At 41.5% G+C, this 15,875-nt stretch overlaps 1 protein-coding gene across 1 annotated transcript in view; it reads left to right on the top strand.

Moving 5' to 3' along the window:
* The first annotated feature begins 362 nt into the window (after nucleotides 1-362).
* KIF11 (kinesin family member 11) overlaps nucleotides 363-15,875 on the top strand; it is a 62,009-nt gene continuing 46,496 nt past the window's right edge. Inside the window, exons 1-4 of the mRNA XM_003825362.4 lie at nucleotides 363-797; nucleotides 13,600-13,732; nucleotides 13,956-14,053; nucleotides 14,496-14,574. Of these exons, the coding sequence (XP_003825410.1) occupies nucleotides 721-797; nucleotides 13,600-13,732; nucleotides 13,956-14,053; nucleotides 14,496-14,574 (387 nt within the window). The 5' untranslated portion in view covers nucleotides 363-720. The remainder of the gene's footprint in view (nucleotides 798-13,599; nucleotides 13,733-13,955; nucleotides 14,054-14,495; nucleotides 14,575-15,875) is intronic.

Consider the following 15,875-nt stretch of genomic DNA (forward strand, 5'->3'; position numbering starts at 1 on the left):
CACACACACACACAAAGACTATTCTGGTCTCTGCCTCCGGGATGGCGGCTCGCTTTGGACCTCTCTTCTGTGCTTCTACTGCCCTCTCTTACAATTCTCTAATAATTATAATCATGGCGAGTGCTTACCATATATTCCAATCTATTTACTTCCACAAGCTCATTAATTCTCACCCTAACCCTCTGAGATGGTTACTATTATTTCCTCTCTGCAGCTGAGGGAATTTTGGGCTAGGGACGTTATGTAAGTTGAGCCACGCTACGCTAAAATTCCACACTCAGTTCTAGCGTCTCGGCTCTGGACTACCAAGTTCCGGAGCAAGCGGACAGACCACCTCTTTACGTTCCCGTAGGCCACGCTCCGGGGGCGGGGCTCCAGTGCGGATACTGCATCCCATGGTGCCTTGCGCGCCAGCGCAGCCATTGGTCCGGCTACTCTGTCTCTTTTTCAAATTGAGGCGCCGAGTCGTTGCTTGGTTTCTGGGGATTCGGGCGGGGACGAGATTAGTGATTTGGCGGCTCCGACTGGCGCGGGACAAACGCCACGGCCAGAGTACCGGGTAGAGAGCGGGGACGCCGACCTGCGTGCGTCGGTCCTCCAGGCCACGCCAGCGCCCGAGAGGGACCAGGGAGACTCCGGCCCCTGTCGGCCGCCAAGCCCCTCCGCCCCTCACAGCGCCCAGGTCCGCGGCCGGGTCTTGATTTTTTGGCGGGGACCGTCATGGCGTCGCAGCCAAATTCGTCTGCGAAGAAGAAAGAGGAGAAGGGGAAGAACATCCAGGTGGTGGTGAGATGCAGGTAGGGAGAGGGCTGACAGGATTCCGAGCGCTGCGGCTTCGCTGCTGGGCCCCCTACTGCGCGGTCCAGGGAGAGGGATTTTATTTGCATTTCCTGAGGGTCCCAGTTTCTTGGTTCTCCGCGTTCTGTTCAATAAAAATGACACCCGGTTGCTGTATGTGGTTTTTAGGAGAAAATAGCATGTTTGATTTGATCACTGTTCCATACTGAAAAGTGCGTTCTTATGTTTAAACTATAGTCAATAAAGATTTAGGTGTCACTTTTATATGCTACTTCATGTAGTTTGTCAGTTTGGAAGTAAGACTGAATACCTATTTTGCAGATGGTTAAGCACTTACGTTGGTATTATTACCTCTAAAAAGCAATCAATCACTGTTCTCTTTATTCTAGATGCAATATTTTCTGCATCCCTACTAAACAAGTAAACATCTCTGTCTTTAAACATTAAAAATTAATAAAGTGAGTTTATGTTTTTTAAAAGATCAAGACAAGTTAAGCTAGTGTAAATTTCTGATTGTGCTGCAGTTTTCCCTTTCATCTGCCTGTTTGTTCATAGACCAAACTAAACGGATATTTCGAGATAAAGGGATGTGGAGGGGTGTTCGGCCCTCCCCTGACTGGTTTCCAAATAACTTCCCAATTTTAAAATGAGCTAGAAACTGCTGCTTAGTTAGAATTGATTTATTCAACTTTTTAGAGGCTCTCCACAGTTTACTGAGTATGTGTGTTTTGTGTGTCTGTTTTTGTGGCTGTTAACAGTTGCTGTTGCAACTTTTCTGTAAACCCCAAAGTATTCTAAAATTAAAAGGTTATTTTTTAGAAAAACTTGTATCAACAAACTTTCTTAGGCTATTGTTTACTCAGCCCTGGTAACTTGAATTGTGGATATCGAAGGTGATGACTAGGTTTCTAAACTAGGTGTCAGAGAGGAAATTGGGTGGCAATCTTAAGTCTAGCCAGTGACGCTTACTAGTTGTTGTACTCTGGGGCTTCTGTTAGTAGTTAGTTGTTTGAAGATTTTTATTTAAAAATGCAGTGCATATAACAAGTGCAAATTTTAAAATTATTTTGGTTGTTTAATAAAACCAGGCAATATTACCTTTTCCGTATGCATTTATTTAATTTCTTTTTTAATGTTAGTTACAAAATATTTCAGACTTACAAAAAGTTATTAAGAACAATGTAATAAACATTTGTATATTCATCACCAGATTAAGAAACAAAACAATCATTGCTGGAGCCCCCCTTTTCCCTCTCCATCCCTTTTCCTCCAGCCACTGTTAACCATTATCTTGAACTTGATGTTTATGATCCGTATACATTTCACGTCTTAGAAGAGATTTACTTTATCACCAATGAATAGAATAGTTCTTTGCTTGTGTCTAATATTTACAATAATTTTTGTGTAAAGAGATTTTTTTTTTTTCAGATTAGCCTTTTTCTTTCAAATAGCCTTCCTGGTGCGTCTGTCATTAAGCTTTAGTAAATAGGCGACTTACGAGTTGCGAGGTCCTCAGGGGTTGGTAAGCCTTTTCTGTAAAGGGCCCAGAGAAATAAATATTTATTTTATTTAAATACTTTAGGCTTTGCAGATCACATGTGGTTTATCAGTTTTTTTTGAGACGGAGTCTCGCTCTCTTAGGCCGTAGTGCAGTGGTGCAATCTCAGCTCACTGCAACCTCCGCCTCCCGGATTCAAGCGATTTTCCCACTTCAGCCTCTCAGGTAGCTGGGATTACAGGCGCACACCGCCATGCCTGGCTAATTTTTGTATTTTTAGTAGAGATGGGGTTTCACCATGTTGACCAGGCTGGTCTCGAACTCCTGACCTCAGAGAATCCACCCACCTCGGCCTCCCAAAGTGCTGGGATTATAGGCGTGAGCTACTGTACCCCTCTACATGTGGTTTCTGTCACATTATTTTCTGATCTTTTTTTTTTTAAGAACACTTTAAAACTGTAAAAATCATTCTTAAATCTGTCAGGGCAGAGGCCAGGTTTGACCCACAGGTTAAAGTTTACAGATCCCTACATAATGCGCTACTGGTTCTCTTTCTTATGTCCCTCCTATTCCATCCCCTATTTTTTTCCCAATTTAAAAAGTCATTTTCAAATACACATAATATAAAATTTAACATCTTAACCACTTTTAAGTGTACAGTTCAGTGATATTAAATACATAATATTCTGCAACAATTACTACCATCCATCTCCATAACTCTTTTCATCATGAAAAACTGAAACTCTATACACATTAAACAATAACTCCCCATTTCCCTCTCCCATCAACCCGACACCTACCATTCGACTGTCTATGATTTTGACTACTCTAAGTACTTCATAAAGTGGAGTCATAATACAGTATTTATCCTTTTGTGACTTGCTCATTCCACTTGGGCATAATGTCCTCCAGGTTGGACCATGTTGTAGCAAATGTCAGGGTTTTCTTCCTTTTTAAGGCTGCATAGTATTTATTATATGTATATACCACATTTTGCTGGTCCCTTCATATGTCAATGGACACTTGAGTTACTTCTTTTTTTTTTGTTGTTGTTTTTGAGACCGAGTCTCGCTCTGTTGCCCAGGCTGGAGTGCAGTGGCGCGGTCTTGGCTCACACTGCAAGCTCCATCTCCCGGGTTCACGCCATTCTCCTGCCTCAGCTTCCCAAGGAGCTGGGACTACAGGCGCCTGCCATCTCTCCCGGCTAATTTTTTGTGTTTTTAGTAGAGACGGGGTTTCACCATATTAGCCAGGATGGTCTCCATCTCCTGACCTTGTGATCTGCCCGCCTTGGCCTCCCTAAGAGCCGGGATTACAGGCGTGAGCTACGGAGCCCGGCCTTGAGTTACTTCTTACTTTTAGCTGTTATGAATAATGTTGCTATGAATATGGGTTTTCAATTCTTTTGGGTATTTACCCAGAATTGTAATTGCTGGATCATATGATAATTCTATTTTAAAGTTTTTGAGGAACCGACAAACTATTTTCCACAGTGGCTGGACCATTTTACATTCCCACCAACAGTGCATAAGGGTTCCAATTTCTCCACATCCTCACCAACATTTATTTTCTGTTTCTTTTTTTTTTTTCAAGTAGCCATCCATTGGGTGTGAGGTGCTATCTCATTGTAGTTTTGATTTGTATTTCTCTAATGATTAATGATGTTGAGCATCTTTTCATGTGTTTACTGGCCATTTTGTGTATCTTTGGAGAAATGTCTGTTTAAGTCCTTTGCCCATTTTTAAATTGGTTTGCTTTTTTGTTGTTGAGTTTTAGGAATTTTCTATATATTTTGGATATTTTCAGATACATAAACGGCAAAAATTTTTTCCCCATTACTGTGGGTTGCCTTTTTACTCATTTGATACCGTGTGGTCTTTTCCTTTCTTTTTCTTTTTGGAACCAGTGCATGGCCTCTTTGTTGATTCTGTGTTTGGCCCCAGTGCAGCCTGTTCTGTGCTATGTGTCTGCAGTGCTGAAACCAGGCCTACCCAGCACCATATAGAAGTCCAGGCTGTAGATACCAATGCATGGGTCACATTTGATACCCAAATCTGTGTGTTCCTGGATCTCCAAACCAAAGTTTCCAGTATCTGAGAAGTTGTTCTTTCTTGATTCACACTCCTGCATCTTTAGACCTTTCTTCAGGGTTTCTTCTGCTTTGGCCCTTTGTGCAGTGGGTGGCAATCTTCATTTCTCCTGATGCCAAAGGATCTGACAATGTATTTGACTTTGGAGAACACAGGGGTCTGGCCTATGAGCTGCTCCAACACCTTGGCTGCTGGGGTCAGTCATCTCCAGTCTCCTCCATACAGATGTTGAGACAGAAAATCGTTCTGTCACCCAGGCTGGAGTGCAGTGGCACAGTCTCGGCTCACTGTAACCTCTGCCTGTCAGGTTCAAGCAATTCTTATGCTTCAGCCTCCCAAGTATCTGGGATTACAGGTGTGCACCACCATGCCTGGCTAATTTTTTGTATTTTTAGTAGAGATGGGGTTTCGCCTTATTGGCCAGGCTGGTCTTGAACTACTGGCCTCAAGTGATCCACCCATTTTGGCCTCCCAAAGTGCTGGGATTATGAGTGAGCCCTCATCTGGCCAGAGTTCTCTTTTTTTACCTTGATCCTGCACTATGATGGAGAAAAGGAAGATAAAGTCTTTTTTTTTTTCCCTTGGGTTTGTTTGTTTGTTTGTTTGTTTTTTGAGACGGAATTTTGCTCTCGTTGCCTAGGCTGGAGTGCATTGGTACGATCTTGGCTTACTGCAACCTCCGCCTCCTGGGTTCAAGCCATTTTCCTGCCTCAGCCTCTAGAGTAGCTGGGATTACAGGCATGCGCCACCACGCCTGGCTAATTTTGTATTTTTAGTAGAGATGGGGTTTCACCCTGTTGGTCAGGCTGGTCTTGAACTCCTGATCTCAGGTGATCCGTCCACCCTGGCCTCCCAAAGTACTGGGATTACAGGCGTGAGCCCGTGTCTGGGCTATTTTTTTTTTCTCCCCTTTAAATATAGTATCTTGCTTTATTGCCCAGACTTGTTGTGAACTCCTGGGCTCAAATAGTCCTCCTACCTCAGCCTTCCAGGTAGCTGGGATCACAGGGATGCTGTCTTTTGATACACAAACATTTTAAATTTTTATGAAGTCCAGTTTGTCTTTTTGTTTTTGTTCCCTGTATCTTTGGTGTTATATCCAAGAAATCATTGCCAAATCCATTGTTGTGAAGCTTTTGCCTTATGTTTTCTTCTAAGAGTTTTATAGCTTTAGGTCTTACATACATTTTTGATCCATTTTGAGTTAATTTTTGTATATTGTGTTAGATAAGGGTCCAACCTCATTCTTTTGCATATGGATATTTAGTTTCCCAGCACCATTTGGTGAAAAGCTTGTCTTTTTCTGATTGAATGGTCTTGGCAACCTTATTAAAAATCATTTGCTCATATGTAAGAGGGCTTATTTCTAAGTGCTGTTCTGTTCCATTGGTCTATAAGTCTGTCTTTATGTCAGTACCACGTGGTTTTGATTATTGCAGCTTTGTAGTAAGTTTTGAAATCGGGAAGTGTGAGTCCTCCAGCTTTGTTCTTTTTCAAGATTGTTTTGGCTATCTGGACTCCCTTGGGATTCCATATGAATTTGAGGATGAATTTTTCTATTTTTGTAAAACACGTCATTGGGATTTTAATAGGGATTACATTGAATCTATAGATCACTTTGGGTAGTATTGGCATCTTAACAATATTAAGTCTTTCAGTTCATGAACAAGGGATGTGTTTCCATTTATTTATGCCCCTTAATTTCTGCCAGCAGTTTTTTTTTGTTTGTTTTTGTTTTGAGATGGAGTTTCGCTCTTGTTGTCCAGGCTGGAGTGCAGTGGCACAATCTTAGCTCATTGCAACCTCCACCTCCCTAGTTCAAGTGATTCTCCTGCCTCAGCCTCCTGAGTAGCTGGGATTACAGGTATGCGGCACCACGACCAGCTAATTTTTGTATTTTTACTAGAGACAAAGTTTCACCATGTTGGTCAGGCTGGTCACGAACTCTTGACTTCAGGTGATCCACCCGCCTTGGCCTCCCAAAGTGCTGGGATTATAGGCGTGAGCCACTGCGCCTGGCCTCAGCAGTGTTTTATAGTTTTCATTTTATAAGTCTTTCACCTCCTTGGTTAAATTAATTACTAATATTTTATTCTTTTTGATGCTATTTTAAATTGAGTTGTTTTTGTAATTTCCTTTTTAGATTGTTCATTCTTAGTGTATAAAAATGTAACTGGAGGCTGGACGCAGTGGCTCTCACCTGTTATCCCAGCACTTTGGGAGGCAAGGTGGGCCTCCCAACTCCTGATCACGAGATCAGGAGTTCAAGGCCAGCCTGGCCAACATAGTGAAACCCTGTCTCTACTAAAAATACAAAAATTAGCCATGCATGGTGGCGTGTGCCTGTAGTCCCAGCTACTTAGGAGGCTGAGGCAGGAGAATCGCTTGAACCTGGAAGGTGGAGGTTGTGGTGAGCCAAGATCGTGCCACTGTACTCTAGCCTGGGCAACACAGTGAGACTCTGTCTCAAAAAAAAAAAAAAAAAAAAAAAAAAAGAAACGTCGCTGGATTTTGCTTGTTGACTTTCTATCCAGCTACTTTGCTGAATTCACTTATTAGTTCTAACAGTTTGTGTGTGTGTGTGTGTAATTTTAGAGTTTTCTTTTTTTTTTTTCTTTTTTTTGAGATGGAGTCTCGTTTTGTTGCCAGGCTGGAGTGCAGTGGCGCGATCTCGGCTCACTGCAACCTCTACCTCCCAGGTTCAAGCAATTCTCCTGCCTCAGCCTCCCGAGTAGCTGGGACTACAGGTGCACGCTACGACGCCCAGCTAATTTTTGTATTTTTAGTAGAGACGGGGTTTCACCATGTTGGCCAGGATGGTCTCGATCTCTTGACTTCGTGATCCACCTGCCTCAGCCTCCCAAAGTTCTGGGATTACAGCCGTGAGCCACTGTGCCTGGCTTTTTTTTTTTTTTTTTAATTAACTATTGAACTTCTGTTTATTATTATTATTATTATTTATTTATTTATTTATTTTTTGAGATGAAATCTCGGTCTGTTGCCTAGGCGGGAGGGCAGTGGTGTGATCTCGGCTCACTGCAACCTCCGCCTCCCGGGTTCAAGCAATTCTGTGCCTCAGCCTCCGGAGTAGCTGGGATTATAGGCGCTCGCCACCATGCCCGGCCAATTTTTGTATTTTTAGTAGAGATGGGGTTTCATCATGTTGGTCAGGCTGGTCTTGAACTCCTGACCTCGTGATCCGCCCGCTTCGGCCTCCCAAAGTGTTGGGATTACAGGCGTGAGCCACTGCACTTGGCCTTATTTTTTTTATTTTTTTCATCAACTTTTAAGTTCTGGGGTACATGTGCATGATGTGCAGGTTTATCACATAGGTAAACCTGTGCCATCACAGTTTGCTGCACAGATCAACCCATCACCTAGCTATTAAGCCCAGCATCCACTAGCTATTCTTCTTGATGCTCTAGCTCCTTTTGCCCCACTGAATTTTAGGGTTTTCTTTCTTTTCTATTTTTTTTTCTTTTGAGACAGACTCTCGCTCTGTCACCAGGCTGGAGTGCAGTGGCACAATCTTGGCTCATTGCAACCTCTGCCTCCTGGGTTCAAGCGATTCTCCTGCCTCAGCCTCCTGAGTAGCTGGGACTACAGGCATGCGCCCATGCCTAGCTAAGTTTTTGTAGTTTTAGTAGAGACAGGGTTTCACTATGTTGGCAAGGCTGGTCTCAAACTCCTGACCTCAAATCCCCTTGGGGTTCCTGAAGTACTGGGATTATAGGCGTGAGCCACCACGCCCGGCCAGATTTTCTATATAAAAGATCATATAATCTGCAGACAGATAATTTTACTTTTTCCTTTTCTTTCTTTTTTTCTTTTTTTGAGATGGAGTCTCGCTCTGTCGCCCAGGCTGGAGCGCGGTGGCGCCATCTCTGCTCACTGTTACCTCTGCCTCCTGGGTTCAAGCAGTTCTCTGCCTCAGCCTCCCAAGTAGCTGGGATTACATGCACATGCCACCACGCCCAGCTAATTTTTGTATTTTTAGTAGAGATGGGAGTTCATCATCTTGGCCAGGCTGGTCTTGAACTCCTGACCTCGTGATCCATCCACCTTGGCCTCCCAAAGTGCTGGGATTACAGGCATGAGCCACCGCTCTTGGCCCTCAACCTTTTCCTTTTCAATTTGGATGCCTTTTATTTTTCTTTTTCTTCCTTTTTTTTTTGAGATGGAGTCTCGCTCTGTTGCCCAGGCTGGAATGCAGTGGTGCAATCTCTGCTCACTGCAACCTACGCCTCCTGGGTTCAAACGATTCTCCTGCCTCAGCCTTCCGAGTAGCTTGTACTACAGGCATGTGCCACCATAAACGGCTAATTTTTTTTTTTTTCGTATTTTTAGTAGAGACGGGGTTTCGCCGTTTTAGCCAGGCTGGTCTCGATCTCCTGACCTCGCGATCCGCCTGCCTCAGCCTTCCAAAGTGCTGGGATTACAGGCGTCAGCCACCATGCCCGGCCCTTATTTTTCTTTCTTGCCTAATTACTCTAGCTAGAACTTACAGTATTATGTGGAATGGAAGTGGCAAAAGTGGGCATTGGGCATCCTTGTCTTGCTCCTGTTCTTTTATTTGTTAGTTTGTTTGAGATCCTCCTGCCTCAGTTTCCTGAGTAGCTGGGACTATAGACACACTGCTACACCCAGCTAATTAAAAAAATAATTTTTTTTTTTTTTAGAGATGGGGTCTCGCTATGTTTCCCATGCTGATCCTGAACTCCTGGCTTCGGGTGATCCTCTACTCTTACCCTCCCATAGTGCTGTGATTACAGGCATGAACCACTGTGCTGGCCCTGTTCTTGTTTTTAGAGGAACATTCTTCAGTCTTTGACCATCAATTATGTTTGCTGTGGGTTTTTCATATGTTGCTTTTATTTTGTTGAGGTAGTTTCACTCTATTCCTAGTTTGTTGAGCATTTTTATGACTAATGGGTTTTGAATTTTGTCGCATGCTTTTCCTGCATCGATTGACATGATTCTGTGGTTTCCTTCATTCTGTTAATGTGGTATATTACATTGATCAATTTTTACACGTTGGACCATCCCTGTATTCCAGGAATAAATGCCACTTGGTCATGGTGTATAATCCTTGTGCTGCTCAGTTCAATGTGTTGGTATTTTGTTGAGGATTTTTTTTATCAGTGTTCATAAGGGATAGTGATCTGTAGTTTTCTTGTAGTTGCCTTTGTCTGGCTTTGGTATCAGGGTAATGCTTGCCTCACAAAATGAGTTGGGAAGTGTTCTGTCCTTTGCCAGATTTTTTCTGGGAAAAGATTGAGAAGAACTGGTATTAGATCTTCTTGAAATGTTTTATAGAATTCACCTATGAAACTATCAGATCTAGGGCTTTTCTTTGTCAGGAGATTTTTGGTTAGTGAGTCCATCTCTTTACTGGTTATAGCTCCATTCAGAATTTCCATTTCTTTGTGATTTAGTCTTTGTAAGTATTGTGTTTCTAGGAATTTGTTCAGCTGGGTTATCCGATTTGTTGGCATACAATTGTTGAAAATACTCTTTCAACAATAAGAGAGAAGACACAAATAACTAGTTCTTTTGTTTCCAGTTCCTTAAGTTGTAAAGTTAGGGTGTTGATATGAGATCTTTCTTGCTTTTTAATGTAAGCATTCATAGCTATAAATTTCCCCCTTAGCACTGCTTTTGCTGTGTCCCGTAAGTTTTGGTATGTTGTATTTTCATTTTCATTAATCTCTAAAATTTTCTAATTTTCCTTGTGATGTCTTTGAACCCTGGTTACTTAAACACACACACACACACGTGTGTGTGTGTGTGTGTGTGTGTGGTTTTTTGTTTGTTTTGAGACTGAGTTTCGCTCTTGTTGCCCAGGCTGGGGTGCAATGGCGCAATCTCGGCTCACTGCAACCTCTGCCTCCTGGTTCAAGCGATTCTCCTGTCTCAGCCTCCAGAGTAGCTGGGATTACAGGCGCCTGCCACCACGCCTGGCTAATTTCACACACACATTTAAAAAATACATCTACCTGCTTTTACTTCACAGTCTTTGCAATTTCTGTTCTCTCTGCCTGAAAATTTTTTCCACCAAAATATCTACAGGGCCTGGCTCCCTTGCTTTTTAGGTTCTGCTTAAATATCACCTGCATAGAAGCATTCCCTAACTACCCTAAAATAGCAACCAACTATCTTCCACCCTCAACACTTCCTATCCCCCTTAAACTGCTTTCTTTTCTTTTTCTTTTCTTTTCTTTTTTTTTTTTTTGAGACAGAGTCTCGCTCTGTTGCCCAGGCCTGGAGTGCAGTGGCGCATTCTTAGCTCACCACAACCTCCACTTCAGCCTCCCAAGTAGCTGGGACTGTAGGTGGCTGCCACCATGCCTGGCTAATTTTTTTTTTTTTGAGATGGAGTCTCACTCTTTCACCCAGGCTGGAGTGTAGTGGCACAGTCTCGGCTCACTGCAGCCTCCATCTCCCAGGTTCAAGTGATTTCTGGCTAATTTTTGTATTTTTAGTAGAGATGAGGTTTCACTATATTGGCTAGGGATAGTTTTGAACTTCTGACCTCAAGTGATCTGCCCACCTTGGCCTCCCAAAGTGCTAGGATTACAGGTGTGAGCCACTGTGCCTGGCCTAATTTTTGTATTTTTAATAGTGATGGGTTTTTACCATGTTGGCCAGGCTGATCTCAAACTCCTGACCTCAAGTGATTCACCCACCTCAGCTTCCCAAAGTGCTGAGATTACAGGCGTGAGCCACTGTGCCTGGCCTGCTTTATTTTCATTTCTAATTTATCAGCATCTAATATATTTATTCATTTTATAGTCATCTCTTCCTTCAACTAAGTTAAAAGCTCCCTGAGCACAGGATTTTGGTGTTTTTTTCTTTCCTTTAACTTTGTATTGTTCATTGCTGTATCTCCAGTGTCTAGAAAATTACCTATCACATAGTAAGTACTTGATGAATATTTGTGGAATGAGTTAATTTAGCACTTCTCCACAGGATAGGACTTAGGTTTTTTTAATCCTGAATCTCCCTTCCCTCACCATTTTGATTGTTTGAATTTTTATATAACTATGGTGAAGCCAACAAATTGATGGATTTGTTAGTGTGAGCAGCCGAAACTTTGCAATTTCTAATAAGTTAGAGAAATCTGGGTAGGAAACTAATGACTTGGCAGTACTCTTTCTTGGAGTACACATAGTCCCTAAAGCTTCTCTGAGAATTTTGATAACTTTGAGGAATGTGTGATCTGTATGAATTTCCTATCACTTAGTCCTGACAATGTGAATGGTATTCATTTGGTAACTTAATTTTATACGTCCAGGCAAGATACTAGTTTAGGGGATGCCAAAAATAATAGACTAATTGGAAAAGCTTTAGCCACATGAGAGCAATTCACTCCACTTGATGCTCTTGGCCTACCTCAGTATAAGTTGGTTCTACCTTAGTTTTGTTGAAGTTTTAATAATACTGTACATTCATGTCGGTTATATGCATTGTGTAAGTTTTAGTATAGTTGGCAAATGAAAGCATTACCAGATACTACCTGGGAGTTAAGTTTCCTAGGATCACAGATTTGGTCTTCTGATCACTTGGAAGTATACTTAGAGTGGGCTGTGCCAGGGGAAGTTGAGGTATCCTTCTTAAATAAGTAGCAACTTGGTTTATCTAGTGATAAGGGGGAAATAATTTCCTGTTTGGCACTTTCTCCAAAATATATGATACTCAATGGGAAAAATGAACTCAGGTCAAGATTATGTCTCTCCCTTTGGCCCAGACATGTATTGAGTATATAATTGTCTTATTGATGCTACTCTGTGGACTGTGATATTAGTTTTCCCATAATTCCTCTTAGGATGACATTTATTAGGCAATGTAGTTTAACAGATATTTAAGAACCTACTGTGTGCTAAGCATGGTAGTTGTTGCTGGGGAAACAGTAAACTAGACAGTATTTCTTTCTGTAGTGATCTGAGGTTTAGTGGGTAACACATTAAAAAAAAAGATAAGAGAGGTGATGTTTAGAAAAGGTGTATAAAGGGTGCTGTAGGAATATATAGCAGACATTTAATGTGGTCTTGGTTGGAGCAGGTGGGGGAGGCACATAGGATGGAAAGGACTTCCTGAGGAAATAATCATTTCAACTAAATACCTACTCAGGCATTTCCGTAGAATGAGGACTCTTGATCCAGTCGGCAGTGTAGACCTTCTGTGTCTATTCACTCATTTAAAAATGGGGCTAATAATATTACCAACCTCACAGTGTTATGTGGACAAACTGAGTGAGCACAATGCAAAGCACTTGAAACAATAAGTACCTGGCACATAGTAAGTACTCAACTTATTAGTCATTATTTTTATGTACTTTTTATTTTGTGCCAGGTATCTACTGGCAGATTAGTATTTTGAACACAAATTTGACATTTTTTTTCTACTACATCATAACCTAATTTGATCGGATTTTTTTTTTTTTTTTTTTTTTGAGACGGAGTTTCGCTCTTGTTGCCCAGGCTGGAGTGCAATGCCGCGATCTCGGCTCACCACAACCTCCGCCTCCCAGGTTCAAGCAATTCTCCTGCCTCAGCCTCCCGAGTAGCTGGGATTACAGGCATGCACCACCATGCCCAGCTACTTTTGTATTTTTAATAGAGACAGAGTTTCTCCATGTTGGTCAGGCTGGTCTCGAACTCCCGACCTCAGGTGATCCGCCTGCCTCGGCCTCCCAAAGTGCTGGGATTACAGGCGTGAGCCACTGCGCCCAGCCTTGATCAGATTTTAAGAATAGGAGAAATGGAATTCTGAAAAATAAGTTTGGCATTTTTACAAGTTAAAACCTGTTAGTGGCTGGGCACAGTGTCTCACTTCTGTAATACTAGCACCTTGGGAAGCTGAGGTGGGATAATCACTTGAGCCCAGAAGTTTGAGACCAGCCTGTGCAACACAGCAAGACCCCATCTCTACCGTCAAAACAAAACAAATCTATTAGTATCTGCTCTAAGAAGCTGCCAGAATTGTAATGTCTTAACATATCTTTGAACATTTAAAAAATTATATGTGTGAAACTTGAGACACTTATAATTTTACTGTCTGCTTTAGCAGTATCACTTAGTCCTGATTTAATCTCCATCACCAACAATGTGGTCAAAATTTCGCATTTTTCTTGACAAATGTAGTTAGTGAAAATGTCATTGATAACCTGAGAACTAAGAGCTCTTGAATGACTTTGTGTATTTCTTTTTATAGACCATTTAATTTGGCAGAGCGGAAAGCTAGCGCCCATTCAATAGTAGAATGTGATCCTGTACGAAAAGAAGTTAGTGTACGAACTGGAGGATTGGCTGACAAGAGCTCAAGGAAAACATATACTTTTGATATGGTAACATATGGTGCAATTTCTTTATTATCCACTAATGTAAAATAATTTTAATATACATATTTTACCTGGAAAATGGTGTATACTTAGAAATTTCAGTTGTCTCTGAATTGTCAGATGGCTTCTAGTGGGCTGAATTATGAATTAGTTAACATACGAAAAACAAAATTATTAAAATGAGTAATTTTGAGGTTGATTTTTTTTTTTTAATTCTTTTCTTCGTTAGGTGTTTGGAGCATCTACTAAACAGATTGATGTTTACCGAAGTGTTGTTTGTCCAATTCTGGATGAAGTTATTATGGGCTATAATTGCACTATCTTTGCGTAAGTAAAAGGGTGTTTTTTCTGATTTATGAAAAAGCTTAAATGCTTGTGTTTTTTGTTGTTGTTTGTTTGTTTTTTGAGACGGAGTTTCACTCTTGTTGCCCAGGCTGGAGTGCAATGGCGCGATCTCGGCTCACTGCAGCCTCTGCCTCCTGGGTTCAAGCAGTTCTCCTGTTTCAGCCTCCCAAGTAGCTGGGATTACAGCTGCCTGCCACCATGCCCGCTAATTTTTGTATTTTTAGTAGAGACATGGTTTCACTGTGTTGGCCAGGCTGGTCTCGAACTCCGAACCTCAGGTGATCCGCCCACCTCGGCCTCCCAAAGTGTTGGGATTATAGGCTTGAGCCACTGTGCCTGGCTTGTTTTTTGTTTTTTTAGTCTATCACTAAGAGTCATATGGGTGCATGTTTCTTTTTGATTTAACACTTGTTAATCTTTACAGGTATGGCCAAACTGGCACTGGAAAAACTTTTACAATGGAAGGTGAAAGGTCACCTAATGAAGAGTATACCTGGGAAGAGGTATTTATTGTTTATAACATACTTTTATCTCTAATGTGGCTGAAATTTAACTGTATAAAACTTGTTTGAGGGCCTCTGTCTTGAAATAGAGATCAGAGTACCTATGTCAAAATGAACTTAGGATAAACCACTGCTACAGTAAAATTAAAGTGCATGGTATGACTCCTGTTTAAGAAACAGCCCCAATGGAAGAGGAAGGACCAATATATATGGCACAGTTACATGATAAAAGAGGGGTCTATTTATGACAGAATGGTTGGAGCAGAATATTGTAGAAAAGTTGGAATATGAGTGAAGCTTGAAGGCAGGGAGGGCTTTGTATTGAAGGAATGGGTCTCAGAAAGTTAGCATGGCCAGGGGAAGTATAGTACTTTATTCATGATGATCCTAAGTGTTCAAGAAATTAAGATGAATGTATTGTTTAATATTGCAGAAAGCATATACTATGTTTTACAAAGATTTCCATGAATTTAAGTGAGTTTAATAACTAAGAGAGAGAACCAATACTGGAAGAAAGTTGAAAGAAGAACAAAGACAAGTTGAACTAGAGCTGAAGTGTTAAAACTTTTTTTAAAAAGTTTAGTTTTAAATTTAGTAATGTGTTTAAATTTAAATGAGTTTAATAACTAGTTAATTGGCCGGGCACGGTGGCTTATGCCTGTAATCCTAGCACTTTGGGAGGCTGAGGCGGGCAGATCACCTGAGGTCAGCAGTTCGAGACCATCCTGGCCAACATGGTGAAACCCGGTCTCTACTAAAAATACAAAAATTAGCTGGGTGTGGTGGCGCATACCTGTAATCCCAGCTACCCAAGAACGAGACTCTGTCTCAAAAAAAACCAAAAAACAAAAAACCAAAAAACTAGTTAATTTAAAAAAAAAGAATTTTTTTTAATTTTTTTTTTTTTTTTTTTAATTTTAAAGTGATGGGGTCCCACTGTGTTCCCCAGGCCAGTCTTGAACTCTTGGGCTTCAGGAGTCCTCCCACTTCAGCCTCCTGAGTAGCTGGGATTAGAGGCACATACTACCTTGCCCAGCTAATTTTCCAAATTATTGACAGTTGGGTAGAACCTTTCTTCTAGTGGTTACATAATTGAGTCATTAACTTACTTTACATATATAGATAATAAAGTTATGAAATTGTTACCATAGGAGATATGGAATAGGCTTAAAGCATAGTTTCGCTGGGCAGAATTATTGAACTTGGCGTTTTTTTTTTTTGAGATGGAGTCTCGCTCTGTCGCCCAGGCTGGAGTACAGTGGCTCGATCTTGGCTCACTGCAACCTCCACCTCCCGGGTTC

Source organism: Pan paniscus, chromosome 8, assembly GCF_029289425.2.
Source record: "Pan paniscus chromosome 8, NHGRI_mPanPan1-v2.0_pri, whole genome shotgun sequence".
In the NCBI taxonomy this organism is placed as follows: Eukaryota; Metazoa; Chordata; class Mammalia; order Primates; family Hominidae; genus Pan; species Pan paniscus.